A 16,137-nucleotide genomic window follows, 5' to 3' on the forward strand; every position below is an offset into this window, starting at 1 on the left:
GGGCCTCTAGGGGGATGCTGTGTGGAGATGTTCTAAGGGGATACTCAGACGGAGTCAGGGATGCTGTAGGGATATTTGGGAGCGATTCGCAAGGAGATGCTCTGTGTGGGGTGTTCCAAGGATGCTCAGGGGGCAGTTTCGGGGATGCTCTGAGGCAGACACGGTTCCTCCCCCTCCTTTCCACCGAAGGCGGGACTCGAACCGGTGACCTCAGAACCGTGAGGGGCTGGGGCTGGGGGCGGCCTGCGGTTGGCTGTGGCGGGAGGCGGGGCTTGCGGCTAGGCGGGGGATGGGCGTGGCCGGGAGACCTGAGGGCGTGACCGGGACTCCCGGGGGCGTGACCGAGGCGACATCGGGGCGTGGCCGGGACTTCTGGGGGCGTGACCAGGATGCGATCGGGGCGGGGCCGAGGCACCCAGGGCGTGGCCGGGGCGTGACCGGGACTCTCTGGGGCGTGGCCAAGGCGTGGCCGTGCGGCGGAAGTGGCGCCAGGATTCAAAGCTGCGGTAGCGGCGGAAGTGGCGGTTGGTGCGGCCTGAGGGGCTCCGGTGGGCTCGGGGCTCGGTGAGGGGGATTGCGGGGGGCATTACGGAGAAATGAAGGTGCAGAGGCCTCCGGAGGCGTTTGGGGGATACGAGAGGATGGGCCCGAGCCCGTGGGGCAGTGCCCAGGGGCGGGTGAGGGTACACAGGGGGTGAGGGGTGAGGAGGGGCTGGTCGGGATGGGGGGCGGTGGGGTGCGGGTACCGGGAGATCGGAGGCGAACCTCGGGGCAAGGGGGAGCTGGAGATGGGGTAACTGGGGCTGAGTAACTGTGGGGGCACTGGGGAGAGAAGGGGTGCAGCGATGGGGCAGAGGGGCTCTCAGCCGCCCGGGGCTGGGGGTCCCCGCTCGGAGCTGAGGGAGAGCAGCGGGGGGAGAGGCGGGAGGGCGCTGGGCTGCAGGAGCTGGGGCAGGTGCCGGTCGGGGTGCGGGAACTCACCCTGAGCTCTGCTCCCGTCCCCAGGGCCGGGCCCGCGGCGGTGCCGGGATGGTGCTGCCCTCGAAGGGGCCGGGGCAGCCCCCGGCGCGGCGGTGGCGGGCGCTGGCCGAGAGGAACCCGAGCGTGGCAGCCGTGGGCGCCTGGGTGGAGAGCGCGCCCGGGCAGCAGAGCCCGGCCTTTGTGAGTGCACCGAGGGCGCCTCTGCCGGGGCTTGCACCCTTCCGTGGGCCGGTGGAACACCCAGCGGGGCCAGAGCCAAAGGGGATCTTTTTCTCAGCCTGAGGGCAGCCAGGAGCATGGCTCCTCAAAATAATAATTTGTTTTAATGTGATTTAGCGGGGTCAGAAGCTGCTGTGATGTCCATGTAGTCTGGCCTCCCCTTTGCACGAGCCCTGTGTTTTGCAGAGATAAACAAAACTCTGCAACTTTGTGACAGTTGTAAAGCCGGCCTGTTTATTACAGTGTATTTGTTACAGGTCTGTTTATTACAGCGATGGACGCATGTGGAGGTTACTCTCTTTAAAAGACATGCGTACTCTTGGGGACTTCAGGTCTTTTTTATTTTCTTCTCAAATACGTATGCATACAATTAATTTTATTTTCTTCTCAAATACATATGCACAATAGGTTCATACATATTCATTTTTACAAATTTCACGTGACATTTGCTACTAGTTCTTCTTTATCAGAAAGAATTCTTAGGTCAGGCTGACCTGCTCTCACAGTAGTCTCTGTTTCTCTTTATCACTTTCTGTCTTTTTTCTCTTTATCTCTGTCTTTCACTGAAGCAGTTTCTCTGAGTTTAGGCTTTTTTGCAGTCAGGCTAAATAGTTATGTTTTCAAACTACAGACTTAACTCAAAGATGTACATTTCACTTAAATCAAAATGGATTTCTCCTCTGGAGAATTTCTACTTAGTCTCACCTCAACATCTCTCTGGGTTGATCCCACTCCAATAAACTGTGTTTTTTGAGGAGAAATGCATCAATTTTAAATATTAGTCAGGGTGGGGAACCCAGCCAGTGCTGCTTCTTGTTTTTCCATTCATCTCTTAAGGATGTCAGGGAGTTGAGATTTTATTCTGTGTTGCTGATTAGAAAAAAAAATTAAAAAATTAAGCTGAGTGTTTCAGGGTCTGGAGCCCATCTCTGCTGTACCCTATTAGAAACACATAAGGAAATCTTCATGGATGCTTATCTCAGGGATTTCTGTTTTGAGGGTTGTTCTAAGAGGACTAAAAGTGCATTAAATATTGGATTATGAGTTCAGTCCCCTGTAATTAATGTCTGAACATTATAGAAGCTCCTGCCCTTCTGAGATGATTTATTTCTATATTGTAATTTAAATCCTGAAAGGCTGAGATAATTTATGGAAATCAATCATCTCCATATTCCACAGGACTTCCATCTTGGCACTATGGAACTTCTGGGGGAGCTGATCTTTTCCTGACAGCTTCAGGGGGCCTGGATGCTCCTGGGGCTCCCCATGTGAGCCTTCCAGAGGTGAATGAAGCTGCCCAGGGTTATCTGAGCTTATTTAATACACTTAATTAATCCATAGTAATGCCTTATGCATCAGAGTTGCTGCTGAGGTGGGCAGTGGGTGAGCAGGCACTGGGCTGTTCCCTGGAGCACTCTCTTGGTTTCATCCCTAACAGGGTGGATTTCTCCCCATCTTGAAGTTTTGTTGGGCTGTGCTGACCCTGCTGCTCCAAGTCCATCTTGGGCCTCACCCCTTTCCTACATCCCTTCAGTCTCTGGTTTCTCTTGCTGTGTTGGCAGCCAGGAGAGCAGTGCTGTTTTAATTTAAGCCATAGTGCTGTTGCTTGGCAGAATTGCAAAGAAAACAAAATGGGATTTTTGGGTTTCTCAGGTCATTGCTCTTAATCTTTCACTTCAGATGATACAGACATTCTGAAGCAGTGCTGTGCTCTATGAACTGCACCCCTGATGTGCTTCCAGCCTTGCAGAACATCACCAGGGTGAGGGGCTGGCCTGTTCCTTGTGGATCCAGGCTTTGGATATTTGAGCATCTTTTAATAGGAGCTGGGAGCTGCTCCAAGGGTTTCCTTTTTCTTTCCTTCCCTGTGTGTTGCAGGGAGGCAAAGGCAGAGATGTGCATGCTCTGTATCTCTAGTCAGACTCAATCCAACCCATAATAACCTAGTAGATATTGTCCAAGCTGTTATTCCACATATTTTTAAACAAAAAATGAAGTTTGCTCTGAGTGCTGCTTGTCTGCCTGGTCATTCTGGGTGGGGGAAAAGGGAATCCAGGGACCCAGGCTGCTCTAGTGCTCCAGTTTAGCTTGAAAACCCTGGTGAAATCTGCTTCCACCTCACCCAGGCTTCAGCATCCCGGGTGGAGGAGGAGCTGAAGGAGCAGCAGCTGAAGAAGGCAGCCAGCCTGAGGAGGTTCCAGGGCGAGGTGAGGCAGCGCGTGAACCGGCAGGCCAGGCTGCGCCGCAGGCTGGAGCTGCAGAAGGCCTACGAAGCAGTAAGTGAGGCTCTGTCAGGAGAAACTCTTCCAGACACAGCATAAATTGGGAAAAACCCAAACCCTGGGGCTTAGGTCAACACCTAAGTCAAGGTGTTAATGAGAAAAAATGAGAAAATCTGAGGTTTCAGACCCTGTGGTGGCAAACAGTGTCCAGGCTGGGTCAGCGTGACACTTTGGTTGGTGCTGGAGATGCTTTGAAGCCTCCCCAGGGAAAGGTTACTGGCTCCCTCAGGCAACGGCACAACAGAGTTCTGAAGCTCTCTGTGGAATTGCCTGGAGTTAAAAAACATCCAGGCAGGAGTTGGGAATGATGTGGATGTGTCCTGGCTGCCTTTGAAACAAAGCAGTTTTTCTGCTGTTTCTTCTCCGATCCCTTTTCCAGAGCAGCCAAGTAATTTTCAAACAACACTTTCCCTCTGCCTCCACATTCCCTTTCCCCCCATGGGCTTGTTTTGGATTATCCTGTGAATATATTTAATTCTTTCTATGCTCAAACAAGTGCTGGGGAGGCTTGCCAGGATCTGACTGTGGCAGAAAAGAGAATGCACTGACATGTCACCAGCTTTGGCTGCCCTTGGGGTGTTTGGGCTGTTTCCATGGCTGGCTGGGGATGTCCTCATGTAACTCTGCCAGCTCCAAGCGGGAAGGCCGCAAATGCCCTCAGCCCCAAAGAACCTGATGCTTCTTTGTATTCTCAGCATGGAGAGCCAAAACCTCCCTCCCAAGGGTGGTGAAATGTCCCCACAGTTGACATCTTGCTGGGTCACGGTTGGAGATCCCTGTGGCTTTTTCCTGGCAGGTGGAGAGGGAGAACTGTGCTGCTGTGCAGTACTTGAGCCCCTGGAAGAACACGTGCCTGTTCCAGAGCCTCCCTGCTCCCATCATCTGTGCACCCAGTGGCTCTGGCCCAGCCCAGCCAGAAGAGGAGCACGGGGAGCCATTCCAGCAGCAAGCTGCCGAGGTGAGCCCTGCCCCTCCTGCGCTTCCATCGCTGCTTTGGCATTTTGGATCCTCGGGGTTTGAAATAGGGAATGGGCCATGTTTTCTTTTTGTCTTCTACAGCACATCCCTGTTATTTGCGTTTAGCTATTGAATGAAACGTCAGCTCACACTGTCACCCTGAACGCTGTGGTGCTCCTCAGAGCATCCAGCTCTGTGTCTCATCCCACATGCTGTGGCTGAGCTGGTCTGGCTGCTGGCAGGCTCGGTGCTTTCCCAGCCGTGTCCTGGCGCAGACGTGGCACTAGGTGGTGCCACCTCATTGCAGCTTGTCTTGTGCAGCCCGAAATCTGGGAAAACCTGCCTTCAGGACTGTTTAAGCTTTTTTTTTTTTTTTTTAATGGTGATGTTTATGGTGCATTTGGTGGTTTAGAAAGCCTGTGTGCTCGCCTCGGAGCTGGAGTTATTCCAGTTGGAGCACCATGGGATGCATTCAAGTACCTTGGGGTAGAAAATCACTTCTGGCTGGATACCAAGCAAGCAAATTTGGGATCTGGCATCTCAGCAACATGTTTTGGGAGCAGCTGAGTTGCCTGGATCAGAATTTCGGTACCTGGGGGCAGCTCTGAAAGACCCTGATTGTGTGTTGGGTCGTGCTGCCTTGATGGAGCTCCTTGGCTGGAGCAGACTGACTGGGAGATGTCTCCTTGCAGCTGAACTTGTGCTGTGTTTTCTTTGCCTCCCCTCTGGGCTCAGCTCAGCAGGGCTGTGCAGCAGGTGCGGCACAGGCTGGCCTCCCGCAGGATCCTGTCCCACGTGTCCCACGGCGCCTGGAGGCAGGAGGTGAGGAGGGCAGAGAAATCACCTTGCAAACTGCTCTGAAGGTTTGGCTCTAATCAGCAAATTCAAAACATAATTCAGGAAGTTTCTCCAGCAGGAATGAAATGAACTGTGCTTTCCTGTCACACCTTGTGGCTAACCCATTTCAGAGAAGGCAGCAGGATAGTGTGTGAAAACATCTCTGAGATGAACTCAAGAATGCAAAGTAGACTTTTAAAGGTTGAGATTGTGATCTGGGTATCTGGGAGGAATGTGATGACCAGCCTTCCCTTCAGGTGCCTTTATTTCTTCAAACCTCAGCACCTCTTTCCATTGCATCAATTGCTTGTTTTGTGTGGGTGGCAAAGATCTGGAGGGTTTTTCCTCACCCGGGGCTGGCTTCTGGTAGAGAATGGTTGGCATGCAGCTGCTTTCCTCAAAGCAGTGCATGGAAAGAGGTCAGTCCCACCTTTTGTTCTGCTGAATTTCATCCTGCTTTTGCTCCTTCAGTTCTCAAGACCACTTCTGTGTTGTAGCTATTTTCCCGGTCTCTATGCCAAGGCCTTTCTTGAACTGATGTACTTTGGAGAACACCAGGAGCAACCCAGCCTGGTGTTTGGACTTATTGCCTCTGGAGCCAGTTTCCTGCCCATCCTGTAAATCTTCATTCCCTTCTCTTTTTCAGGTTCACCAAAGGTGAAGTAGATCTTTGCTGATTATCTAGAAACTACCCTTTATAGAAGGGCTGCTCTGCCTCTTCTTTGTACTCTTGGATTTCTGATGAAGTCTGTCAGCTCTGCAAATAGGACTCAGAGAAACACAATAATTATGGTCTCAAAAACCTTGTTACCTGTTTCCAACAGCAAACATCCTTCTTGTTTGAGCTTCTAATGCATTCAGTGAGATAGGTTGATTTATGACCTCACATAAATAACAAAGCCACTGCCCAGGTGAGCCAGAGGGTTACAGGAGATCCGTGGGAGTCCTGAGCAAGTCATCCACAGCAGTGAGAAACACTGGGAGGGGTTTGGGACCATCCTCCCATCCCAGCCTCACTGCACCTACAGTTAATCTGCATAAGGAAGTTTAACAGCTTCCCTGATTTATTCTGGGAGGAATATATTGATTTATTGCATTGCTCTGTTTTATTACTCCATGATATATGAGGAGAAAAAAGCTCCCATGTTAATCTAAATCTCTCTCTGTATGAAGGTTTGGCATGTTCCCAGCCTGGCAGGCATATTGCATCTTCCTTTCCCTTCAGGGGAAAAGACTGCCACAGACATAACCATGGACCTGACCCCCTTGGTAGTGCTGCCTCTGCTTTTGTGCTCCTTGGATCTCCTTGTGCTTTGTATTCCAGCCCATTTCTTTGGTTTTATCCCAAGGGTTTTTCACCCAATACTTCTACAAGGCAAGTGGGGTCAGTAACTTAATCAAGATGCTTCTTTCTTCCTTCATCCATGCTGATAATGAAATCAAAGAGCAGAGCCCACCTCGTTCTTACCCTATTTCTGTGCAGTAAACTCCTGAGACCAAATCTGGGCCATGTTTTTAATCAGTTTTGTGCATCCCACATCAGACTTCCATCTAACAGGTTTTGCTTTACCCCAGTGTTGAATTAGGCCACGAACCCCAGAGTCTTCTGCTGCTCTTTGCCTGAGGCCTCTTCTTTCTGTTGTAAGAGACACACAGCTTATCCTGGCGTGACTCTTGACAAATTTATGCTGGTTGCTGCTTATCTTGTTTTCTTGTGGTTTACAGATAGTTTGCAAGGTGATTTCCTCTTGTTTTTCGAAAGTCACAGTTAAAGTCTTGAGGCTAAAATCTTCTATTTGGTATTTCCTTTTCCTCCCCTTTAAATAAAGACACTCCTTGTGTCCTTTGCTGATAATCTGGATCTCCATAGATTTCAGGGAGCTGTTTGCACCTTAGCTGCTGTTCTGGCCCAGGGGAGGTCCATCCTCCTTAAAAACCTCAGCTTTAGGAATAACCTGACTTTTTCTTCCCAATAATAGTCCCAGCATTTTTCTCCCTGCTGCTGCTAACTCCAAGCAAGTCTTTGACTGTAATGTTTTTTTCCCCATCAGTCCTGTTTTCTGCATTTTTCTTCATCTTTTTCCTTTCTCCCTGTCAAGTATTGCATTCCCTGTGGTAATAATCCATGTTCCTAAGATTGCTGCTCTTTCTCTCCCCCCTAAGATTTCTGTTCAGGTTAAAAGCATCCAAGGAGTTAATTGCCTCTTTCCCAAGCAGATACTGGAGTGGTAATTGCCTGGAAATGACCTGTCCAGTGTTCCAGCTCATCCTGTTACTGAGTCTTTGCCTCCAGGCTCTGATGGACAGCTGTAGCTCCCCAGCATGGCAGCGCCCAAATTCTTTTGTCCAGTGTCTCATTCCACCCAGTTGGTGTTGTTTTTCAACAGTGTCATGTCTTTCTGCCTTCAGTGCTCCAGAGAAACACCCAGAGCAATAACCCTTCCCTCTATTCCCTTATCCTTAACAAAGCAGCTATTCTGACATGGCTCTGTCATAATGGGGTTGATGGAGTAATTCCTATTGTGCCTATCAGATAATTCCAGGCTATTCTCTGTCCTTCCCAAACAGCAGCAGAGCCATATCAAGGAATTCTTGGCATCACCTCTTCTCCTGCTGATCCATCCTTTCCTTCTCAGCAGTCCTGCACTTCTCCTCCCACCATGCTGAAGGAAAAAAAGAAAGCAAGGGAAAAAAAATTATCCTGGCTTCAAGCTTGCTTCTGGCATTTTAATTCTTTATTTTGTAGGAAACAATCTGCTGCCTCTCAAAATATTGTGGATTGCCACTGGGGAGCCTGCCCACTTCCCATCTGAAGGAGTGTACTCTGTACTCAGTGTCTCTCAGAGATTCCAGCTCCTTGCCACTGTGAAATTGTGCCTGGAGAGGTTTCTGCCTTGCCTTCCCTTCACCCCACGTCTGTCCCACTGCTTCTGCAGTTGGGGAGGGCACAGTCACCCTGCTACATTCCTGTTGCCCAGCTCTGGTGGCCCATGGTGCTGCTGAACACATGGTGCTGCCAGATCCCATCCAAGTGACAGCACACACAGCCTCCTGCGTGCTAAAGCTGCTCCAAGGGTGTTCAGTTTTCCCTTGGCACCAAACAGCCAGGTTTCAATTCCATGTTTACACCCATGTCCTCCCTTCTCCAGGAACCAGACCCTTGCCCAGCAGCTGCAGTGCCCATGGAGGAGAGTGAGGAGCTGCTGCTGGCAGGACACCACGATCTGCCTGCTGAGCTGCTGGAGCAGGGCACAGCTGCACATGGCACTGGGCAGGATGATGGCTTCTACCTCAAAATTGACTTTAAAAAAGTAAGACTCATGCAAAGTTGGTCTTAAGTGGTTTGGATCAGAGATTTATTTTGGTGTCTGGAAGAGGTTGCTCTTGGAATAGAGCAGTTGCTCCCTCAGGCCTGCTTAACTCTCAAGCCAAACATCCTCAAAGCAGTCTCAGGAGCACAACTGGAGCTCAGTGAGGTCGGCACTGCCATTCCCTGCTTTCATGGCCTTGGATTCCTGCCTGCTTGTGATGCCACTTGGCAGCTGCCCAGGTGAAAGCTGAAACCAGGGCGTGCTGTCACATCATACCCAGAGCCATGCTCACACCTCCTGCCTAAAGACCTGAGGGTGGAAGAGATCAAAAGAGATCAAATCAGTCAGAAACCTTGAAAAGAGGAGGAAAAAAACCCCAAAAAACCAAAAATAAAAAGTGCCAAAGCTTTGTATCAGGTGAAGGAGATGGCTGTGGCTATCCTGGTGCCTGGAGGTGGCAGGCCCTGCCCTAGGAGGGCTTGATGTACTTACCCTTCCTCTTTTGTTTTCAAGCAGCTGTTTTTGAGCATCTGGGGGTGAAAATGGTTCATCCTGATTGCCTGGGGTGGTTGGCAAAGGCTTTATGGCTGTGGCAGTGTGTGCCCAGCCTTGGCTGGGGATTAGTCCAGCTTGGGCAGAAATGCTGGCTGGGCAGATAGGGACACAGCAGAAGTTTATGCTGAGGTTTTACTGAGGTTTTGGGAGATGTGGAATTCCCCTTACACTGAGGTTTTTTTTCACACTTCAAGTAATTCATAATAGAAGTTTGGGATGGGGGAGATGTGCATCCATATTTAAAGTAAAGCAAAGCCCTCCTCCAAGGGTATCTTTAGAGGTGTTTTCACAAAGCTTTGGTGCTCAGACTCCTATATTGAGATGTGGCACATCTCTCCTGTTCATGGCCAACCTGGACCCCAGATAAAGCCCATTCCAAGGTGGGTTATTGAGGTCTGGAGGGATCACACAGAGGCCCTGGCTCCAGTGAAGAGCATTTTGCTGGGGGAAGATGACAAAGAGCTGTGGTGATGCTGATGCTGCTCCCTTCCATTATCTCTCAGGTCTGTGGTGGGACAGTGAAGGACTCGAGCCCTCCTGGGAAGCCACACAGTGAATGCCAGCCTCCCCTCAAACTCTGGGCTGGTGTTGACCAAGAGGAAACCAGGAAGCAGGTCTGTCCAGGGGAGCCAAGCCCCTTGTGGTTTTGTTTGAAAGATATTGGGTGTTAAGAATGCTGCTGGCTCTAATAAGAAACCTCAGAGGAGCTTTGATGTATGAAACCCCTACTGGGTTTAGTTTGTCAGCTTTTGGTCTCAGACTTGGGCAAAGCTACCAGGTTATTTTTTAAAATCTGTTCTAAGTGGAATTGTTACCTACTCCTCCTACAAAATCTGGGATCTCAGTAACACCAGAAATTTGAAGGAGAAACAGGCTGCTTTCATTCTGCCTGGCAAAACCATGGGGTGCTTGCTGTAGTTGCAAGGAGCTCAAGAAGCTGCCAAAAATGCTTAAAAAGAAAAAAAAAAAAGAAAGAAAGAACAAAGCTAACTTTATCTTGTTTAAATACAAGGCTGGAATATAAAGGTTTCTTTGCCTTTGGGAATAGCCTCAAGCTCAGCCTGCAGGCCAAGTGAATGATTTCACAGAGAGGGTTTACAGCCTGTGTCCTGGACAGTTTGGACAGTTTGGCTCATGCTAATCTCAGTGATACAGAATGATGATGTTTCTCTTGGATGCCTAAAGCCAGTGACTTTTATTTTCCTGCTTCCTCCTGCCACGAGGAGGAACATTTCTCTCTCCTTTTGTCACCTTTCTTGCAGTTTGCAGTGTAAAATTATGAACAATTTGCATGGTTTTTGTTTTTCACAAGTGTTTTCCAACCAACTGATCCCAAATATGGTTGTGGTTTCTCACCAGTGTGACAACAGCTGGGGCTTCTCAGTCTGCTCCTCCTAACCCTGCTGTTCCCTTCTCTCTTGCTTTTAATCTCCTTGGCTCTGATCCATCCAAGATAACTGGTTTTGCTGCACTCTCCTCTGCCTGGGGTTTTTCCATCCGGTTTTCTTCACTGGCAGCCTGCTGATCTCTTCTCCTCCTCCTTTATCTCCAGCTGTGCTGGGCTCTCTCCACTGAGTGAGGTGGGACAATCTCAGCCCAAAGGTTTTGGCATTCATGAGGAGAAATCTGTGCATTAAACTTTTGGGAGTCGTGGAGTTCCAACTATCTCTGTACCCCACAGCAGGAGAGCTTTTGTTGGGAGCTTTGGCCAGGAGGTTTCCCTGCCCTTGCTGCATCAGTGGGATCACCCAAAGCCCAGACACTAAACCCTCAGTATCCATATGGGAGTTCTTCCCTGCAGGGCCCCTGGATTTGTCACAGCAATGGTTTTGCCACCTTGGTGGTTCTTCTGCATGTAGAGAATCCAGCTTGGTGTCATTCTTCCATCTTTTGGAGGAGATACAGGGTTCCACTGCAGGGGAGCACCAGTGTCCATGTGGCTCCAAATTCAAGCAGGCTGAAGTTGGAATTGGCTCTTTTCCCCTCAGCAAAGTGAGAATTTAGGAATTTGCCAGGTGGCAGAGCTGCCATCCGTAGGCAGTGTCCAATGGTTATCCAAATCATTTGTCATCAATACACTTTCAATTAACCTTCCTCTATATTTCCTAGTATCAAAAACAATAACCAACTATCATCATCACTCCACAACCACCCCCAAACAGACATAGAATTAACCCCAGAACTAACCCCACCCCCCCAAAAAAAAAAAAACAAGCAAAAATACAAACCATGATCATAAAGGGATAAAGTGGATCCAAAATACAAACCATGATCATAAAGGGATAAAGTGGATCCAAAATACAAACCATGGTCATAAAGGGATAAAGTGGATCCAAAATACAAACCATGATCATAAAGGGATAAAGTGGATCCAAAATACAAACCATGGTCATAAAGGGATAAAGTGGATCCAAAATACAAACCATGGTCATAAAGTGGAGGGATGCTGGTACAGAGCTCTCCAATGCTTTGAGATCACTTGGTCTTCCCTATCTTGGTGCCGTCTCTGCAGCTTCCCAGTGCTGGGTCATGTGCTCTCAGAGATATTGAGGGTCTTTTGGGGAAAGAGCAAGGTTCCATCTTCCAGCAGTCAAGCTGAGCACTGGTATCACTGGGTATTTATTCCCAAACGTCCTTGTCTTGTTCTTGCAGCGGCAGAGCGAGTTCCTGCGGTGCCGGCGCCTGTGCATGGCCCTGGAGCGGGAGCGCGTGCGGCAGCGCCAGCGGCAGCAGGACAGGCAGCAGAGAGTGTCCCAGTGAGTCTGTGCACGTGGTGGGGTCACCTCCTCCATCAGGGTCCTTCAGAGGCTTGGAAAAGTCTTGTGAGTTTGTCTGGTGTAAACCAAGCACTGATGTCTAACCGCCCTGGGTGGGATTCACACACCCTTGGGCCATGTTGAGTCCTTTAGCACTTCTCTATCTAATTTTGAAGACCCTGTGCAGCTTGTTAGGAGCTGGGAGCCAAATCATGGGGCTGGGAGAGGTGCAACTTCCCAAGCCATGACTCTGGGAACCTAAGCCAGTGTTTAGAAACTTTGGGGTGAGGTTATGTTGTTGTGCTAAGCTGTGACCATCCCTGGCATTTTTAATATCAGACCCTTCACCCTCGCAGCTATAAAAACTTATACAGTGTAATAAAATATTTTACAGGCATTTGTTCCAGAGTTGAACACTTGGTATCTGTGTTAAAGTATCGGTTGTGGTGGAGTTTTCTCAGCTTCTCCTGTGAAGGGGTTCACTAAGGAGAAGCTCTGCAAATTCACAGCAAAATAAGAAAGATCCTGTAATTTTTGGTTTTTCTCTGGCTTTCTTTTGAATGAACTGACCTAAATCTGACCATCCTGGCTCTTCTGTGATCAGGCTTTGGAGGAGTGGGACAGGCACCACAGGGCAGGATTTCATGGGCATTTTTTGGGAAAACCTGCCAGTCTAAAGCAGTGCTCCTTGAGCCACATCCTGACATTCCAGTCAGCTTGGGAGAGCTTGTCCTATGCTGTGAATGCTGGCAAGGTCCCAGGGATTCCTAGTTAGGGCACTACCTTTTTATTATGATTTTTTCTCTTGAAGTGTGTGCAGAGGGGAACTGGGTTTGTAATTACAGGGTATAAAGCCCCGAGCTGGCCTTGGCCTAGAGTGGATTTATTGTGCTGTACTTAAGGTTCTACATTTAATTTTAAAAACATTTCCAATTTTATAACTCAACCAGAGAAGGTCAACTTAAGCACTTTGTTTCTGGATGTAAAGATTTGACCCCCTGCATGAAGTAAGGTCTGAAATGTCTTGTCCTGCCTTCTTCCCAGCCTTGACTTTTGTTTTGATGCCCCCTGGCAAGGAGTGGCCTGGGACACATTGCTGCATTTGGGAATAAAATGTCAGACACTTTGGTGTAAAGCCTTTTTGCTTTGCAATTGCTGCTTGTCAGGGGAATGTGTGTTGTGTTTGGTGGAAATTACACAACCAAGGTCCCACTAAAGCCGTGTAGGTGCAAGGGAGACTGAGGAAATAGAGGGAAACTTAGTTAAAAGTACATCTTAAAGCCTGTTTTGGAGTAAAGGTGGGATCCTTGGAATGTCTCTGCTGTCCCCAGCCTTGTCACACTTCCCTGACCGGGAAGGTGCTTACAGAAGGACCCAAGCTGCCTCATTATCAGGAACAATGGGAAGTGGGGAAGCTGGGAAGCCAAGGTGTTGGTCCTTTCTGGGGGGTATTAAAGAGCCCAGCTTTGTTTAAGGACAGAAGTGCAGCTTTGGGGAACTGTGTGTGGCAGGAGCATGTGTGGATGTGATGCAGGAGGGAGCTGGAAGAGGAAGTCCAGGATGGTGAGAAAACAGGCGGGCAGGAAGAGTTTGAGGGCAGGAGAGCATTCACAGGCTGGTGTTGCCATATGGGGGGAAGAATGGAGGCTCAGGAAGCTTTTTTGACCATTCCATGTTTAAAGCCAACATGTTTGTTTATATTTATTTATATTTAATGCTGTAATTAGTGCAAAATTACTTTTGCCTTTGAAAGCAGCAGCATCACCCAGATTGCTGTGCCCTGACCTCACAGCCAGGAATGAAGGTAGGGGTGGGAAACTCCTTCTCTGAGCTCCTTCTCCTGTGTTCCTGCAGGATTAAGAGGCAGAAGGAGAATCAGCGGCGGGCAGAGGAGCAGAGGATGAGAGACGTGGCTGAGCAGAGAGAGCCCTCCCCAGGAGAGGGAACCTGGGCAGCCCTGGCCCAGCTCCAGCTGCAGGAGAGGAGAGTGAGGGACAGACAGCAGCGGGATAAGGAGCACGTGAGGTACAGGCAGTCTGTGCTCCTCGTGCAGAGCCAGGTGTCGCTGCCAGAGGTAATGTTTGATCCCTTGCAGGTATGTTGAAGCTCTGAGAGCCCAGATGAAGGAGAAAGTCAAACTCTGTAACATTGACTTGCCCCCACTGTGTTCCTGTGGGTCTGATTTCTGGGATTCCCACCCGGATACCTGTGCCAATAACTGCGTCTTCTACAAAAATCACAAAGGTAGGAGCTCCTGCTTTCAGAGAGGAGGCACCTGGGCCTGATTGTACGGGGAGAAACCAAACCAGGATAGGTGTTTCCATGCTCCTGGGCTGCTGTGCAGAGATGCTCCTCCAAATATGCTCTGGAGAGGGCAAGTCAGGGGCTTTGCTGCTTGACCCAACCTCTGTCCCTTAGGGAGTGTAGTGGTATCCTCAGCAAGGCACCAGCCCCTACAATGTGTTAAATTACACAGCTGTGAACACAGCCATGAGGAAAGTGCTGCAAAGCATCTCATTAGGGACACAGAGCCCTCTGCCTTAAATGCTGAATTGTCTGCCAGGAGGATGCACAAAGGTCTGGAAATGGCCTCCCTTAGGTGATGGAGTGCTTTGACCTTGAGCACAGCTTGGGAAAATACCTGCCTGGGCAACTGGGAGTTATCTGGGAGGGAAAATAGAGACATTTGCGTTCATAAAGTAATCTTTGGTTTGTGTACTGATTTATGTTCAGGAGTGTGCAGAGTGTGCAAATGGGTGTGTGGAAAACTACAGGCATGTTGATTTACCTTAAACCCCAATCTCTCTGCTCTGGTGAAAGGCTAGAGCCAAGCCCAGTTTCAGGCCATAAGTGCAACTCTCATGCCCTGATAGTGTTTGTGTCCCCATCCTGCTCAGCCTACAGCCAGGTGCTGCACTCGGTGATCTCCTCCTGTGCCCCTGCAGCCACACGCTCTCTGCAGGACCTGGCTGCTCTCTGTGCTCGCTCGGGGAAGCGTCTGTGACCGAGGAGCTCCATGGGGCTGTGCCTGGCCTGCCTGCCCTCCACGCCAGCTGCCAGGACGGTGTCACCTTTGCTCTCCCAGGCTGTGCTGTGCCTCTCCCACTGTGCCCCAGGGGTGCAGCTGGCCGGGGCGATGGTCGAGGTGAAGGAAGCAATTGCTCTGTGCGGTTGGTTTATGGCAGGCACTTGCATTCCAGTAGCTGACTATTGACTACATATCCTTATTGACTAATCATTATTGTGGAATAAACTGCTTTCAAAGATTGTTTGTCTCATTTGAAGTGTGAAAGGAGGAGAAAAGAGGTGACAGGGATCAGTGTCTCCTAGGGGAGAATTTCTAACCTCTCCCTGCTTTTCCTAGGGCTTCTGCCAGCCCTTGCCACTTGGATCACTTTCCAGAGCCAGGTATATATTGTTCCCTCCTTCTTTTCTGTGTGAGGATCTCTCTTCCAGTAATACCCATGCAGCTTTGTACCTGTCCCATGCTCCCATAGCCTCTACTTTGCTCCTGAAAGGAAGGAGCATTTTCCTAGTAAAAAAATTTTCATGCCTTTGCAGGAGTGACTGGAGCAAGATGGGTTTTCCCAGAACTGCCTGTGCTGAGGTAACGTGGTGCTGGGCAGAGGTTACTCCATACCCTGTCATTAATATTTACTCCTTGCTGCCCTCCCTTTCCAATATTAACCACAGCAGGAAGGATGGGTGGCCGAGCGTGCCGGATCATTTCTTGTCCCTGTTCCCATCCCATTGGGCACAAAGCAAACCCACCTCCGGTCCAGAGGTGGCACAGAGCCAGGGAGTGCTCCTCGGTTCCCCCTGGAGAATCATTCACTGAGGGATCTGTCGTGGCTAATGCTGTTTATTAACAGCTGCTTGCGTCAGCACTGCAGCCCTAATTCAGGGTGTTGGAATGGGTTTGGAAAGGGCAGGATGTGCCCCGTGAGGGGGCAAGGAAGCAAAGGGCTTCTTGTAGCTGATTTCAGCTCTAGGGCAGCTAAGGACAGGCAGTTCCTTGGAACTGCTGAGATGAGACCTTGGAACTGCAGGTTCCCCAAGGAACTTGCTCAGACCCTGGGTACCCCTGTTCGTACCTCTCTGGAGTGATCCCCAAGGGGGCTGTGCGCTGATTCAGGGCTCAGTTAAAGGAATAAATACAGCTGTTGCTGCTCCTCATCCTCAATCTGCCCCTACCAAGATAAATGGGATACTTTGAGAGGGGGTGGGAGAGAAGGACTC

The 16,137-nt window shown here is 49.8% G+C and overlaps 1 protein-coding gene across 1 annotated transcript; it reads left to right on the plus strand.

Annotated features, from left to right (window-relative positions):
• Positions 1-519: 519 nt before the first annotated feature.
• Positions 520-15,148, plus strand: CCDC15 (coiled-coil domain containing 15). Its single transcript, XM_030964941.1, has 11 exons — positions 520-564; positions 1,006-1,161; positions 3,327-3,476; positions 4,279-4,440; positions 5,175-5,261; positions 8,426-8,587; positions 9,646-9,756; positions 11,795-11,898; positions 13,753-13,923; positions 13,994-14,142; positions 14,796-15,148. The coding sequence occupies exons 2-11, from the start codon at positions 1,030-1,032 to the stop codon at positions 14,900-14,902; spliced, it is 1,335 nt and encodes a 444-aa protein (XP_030820801.1). The 5' UTR covers positions 520-564; positions 1,006-1,029; the 3' UTR covers positions 14,903-15,148.
• Positions 15,149-16,137: the final 989 nt, after the last annotated feature.

Source organism: Camarhynchus parvulus, chromosome 24 (assembly GCF_901933205.1).
Source record: "Camarhynchus parvulus chromosome 24, STF_HiC, whole genome shotgun sequence".
NCBI classification, from domain to species: domain Eukaryota; kingdom Metazoa; phylum Chordata; class Aves; order Passeriformes; family Thraupidae; genus Camarhynchus; species Camarhynchus parvulus.

Coding starts and splice junctions, on each gene's coding strand:
- CCDC15 (XM_030964941.1), top strand. CDS start 1,030: ATGGTGCTGCCCTCGAAGGGGCCGGGGCAGCCCCCGGCGCGGCGGTGG. Junction 4,441..5,174: donor TCCAGCAGCAAGCTGCCGAG/GTGAGCCCTGCC, acceptor CTCTGGGCTCAG/CTCAGCAGGGCTGTGCAGCA. Junction 13,924..13,993: donor CGGGATAAGGAGCACGTGAG/GTACAGGCAGTC, acceptor GATCCCTTGCAG/GTATGTTGAAGCTCTGAGAG.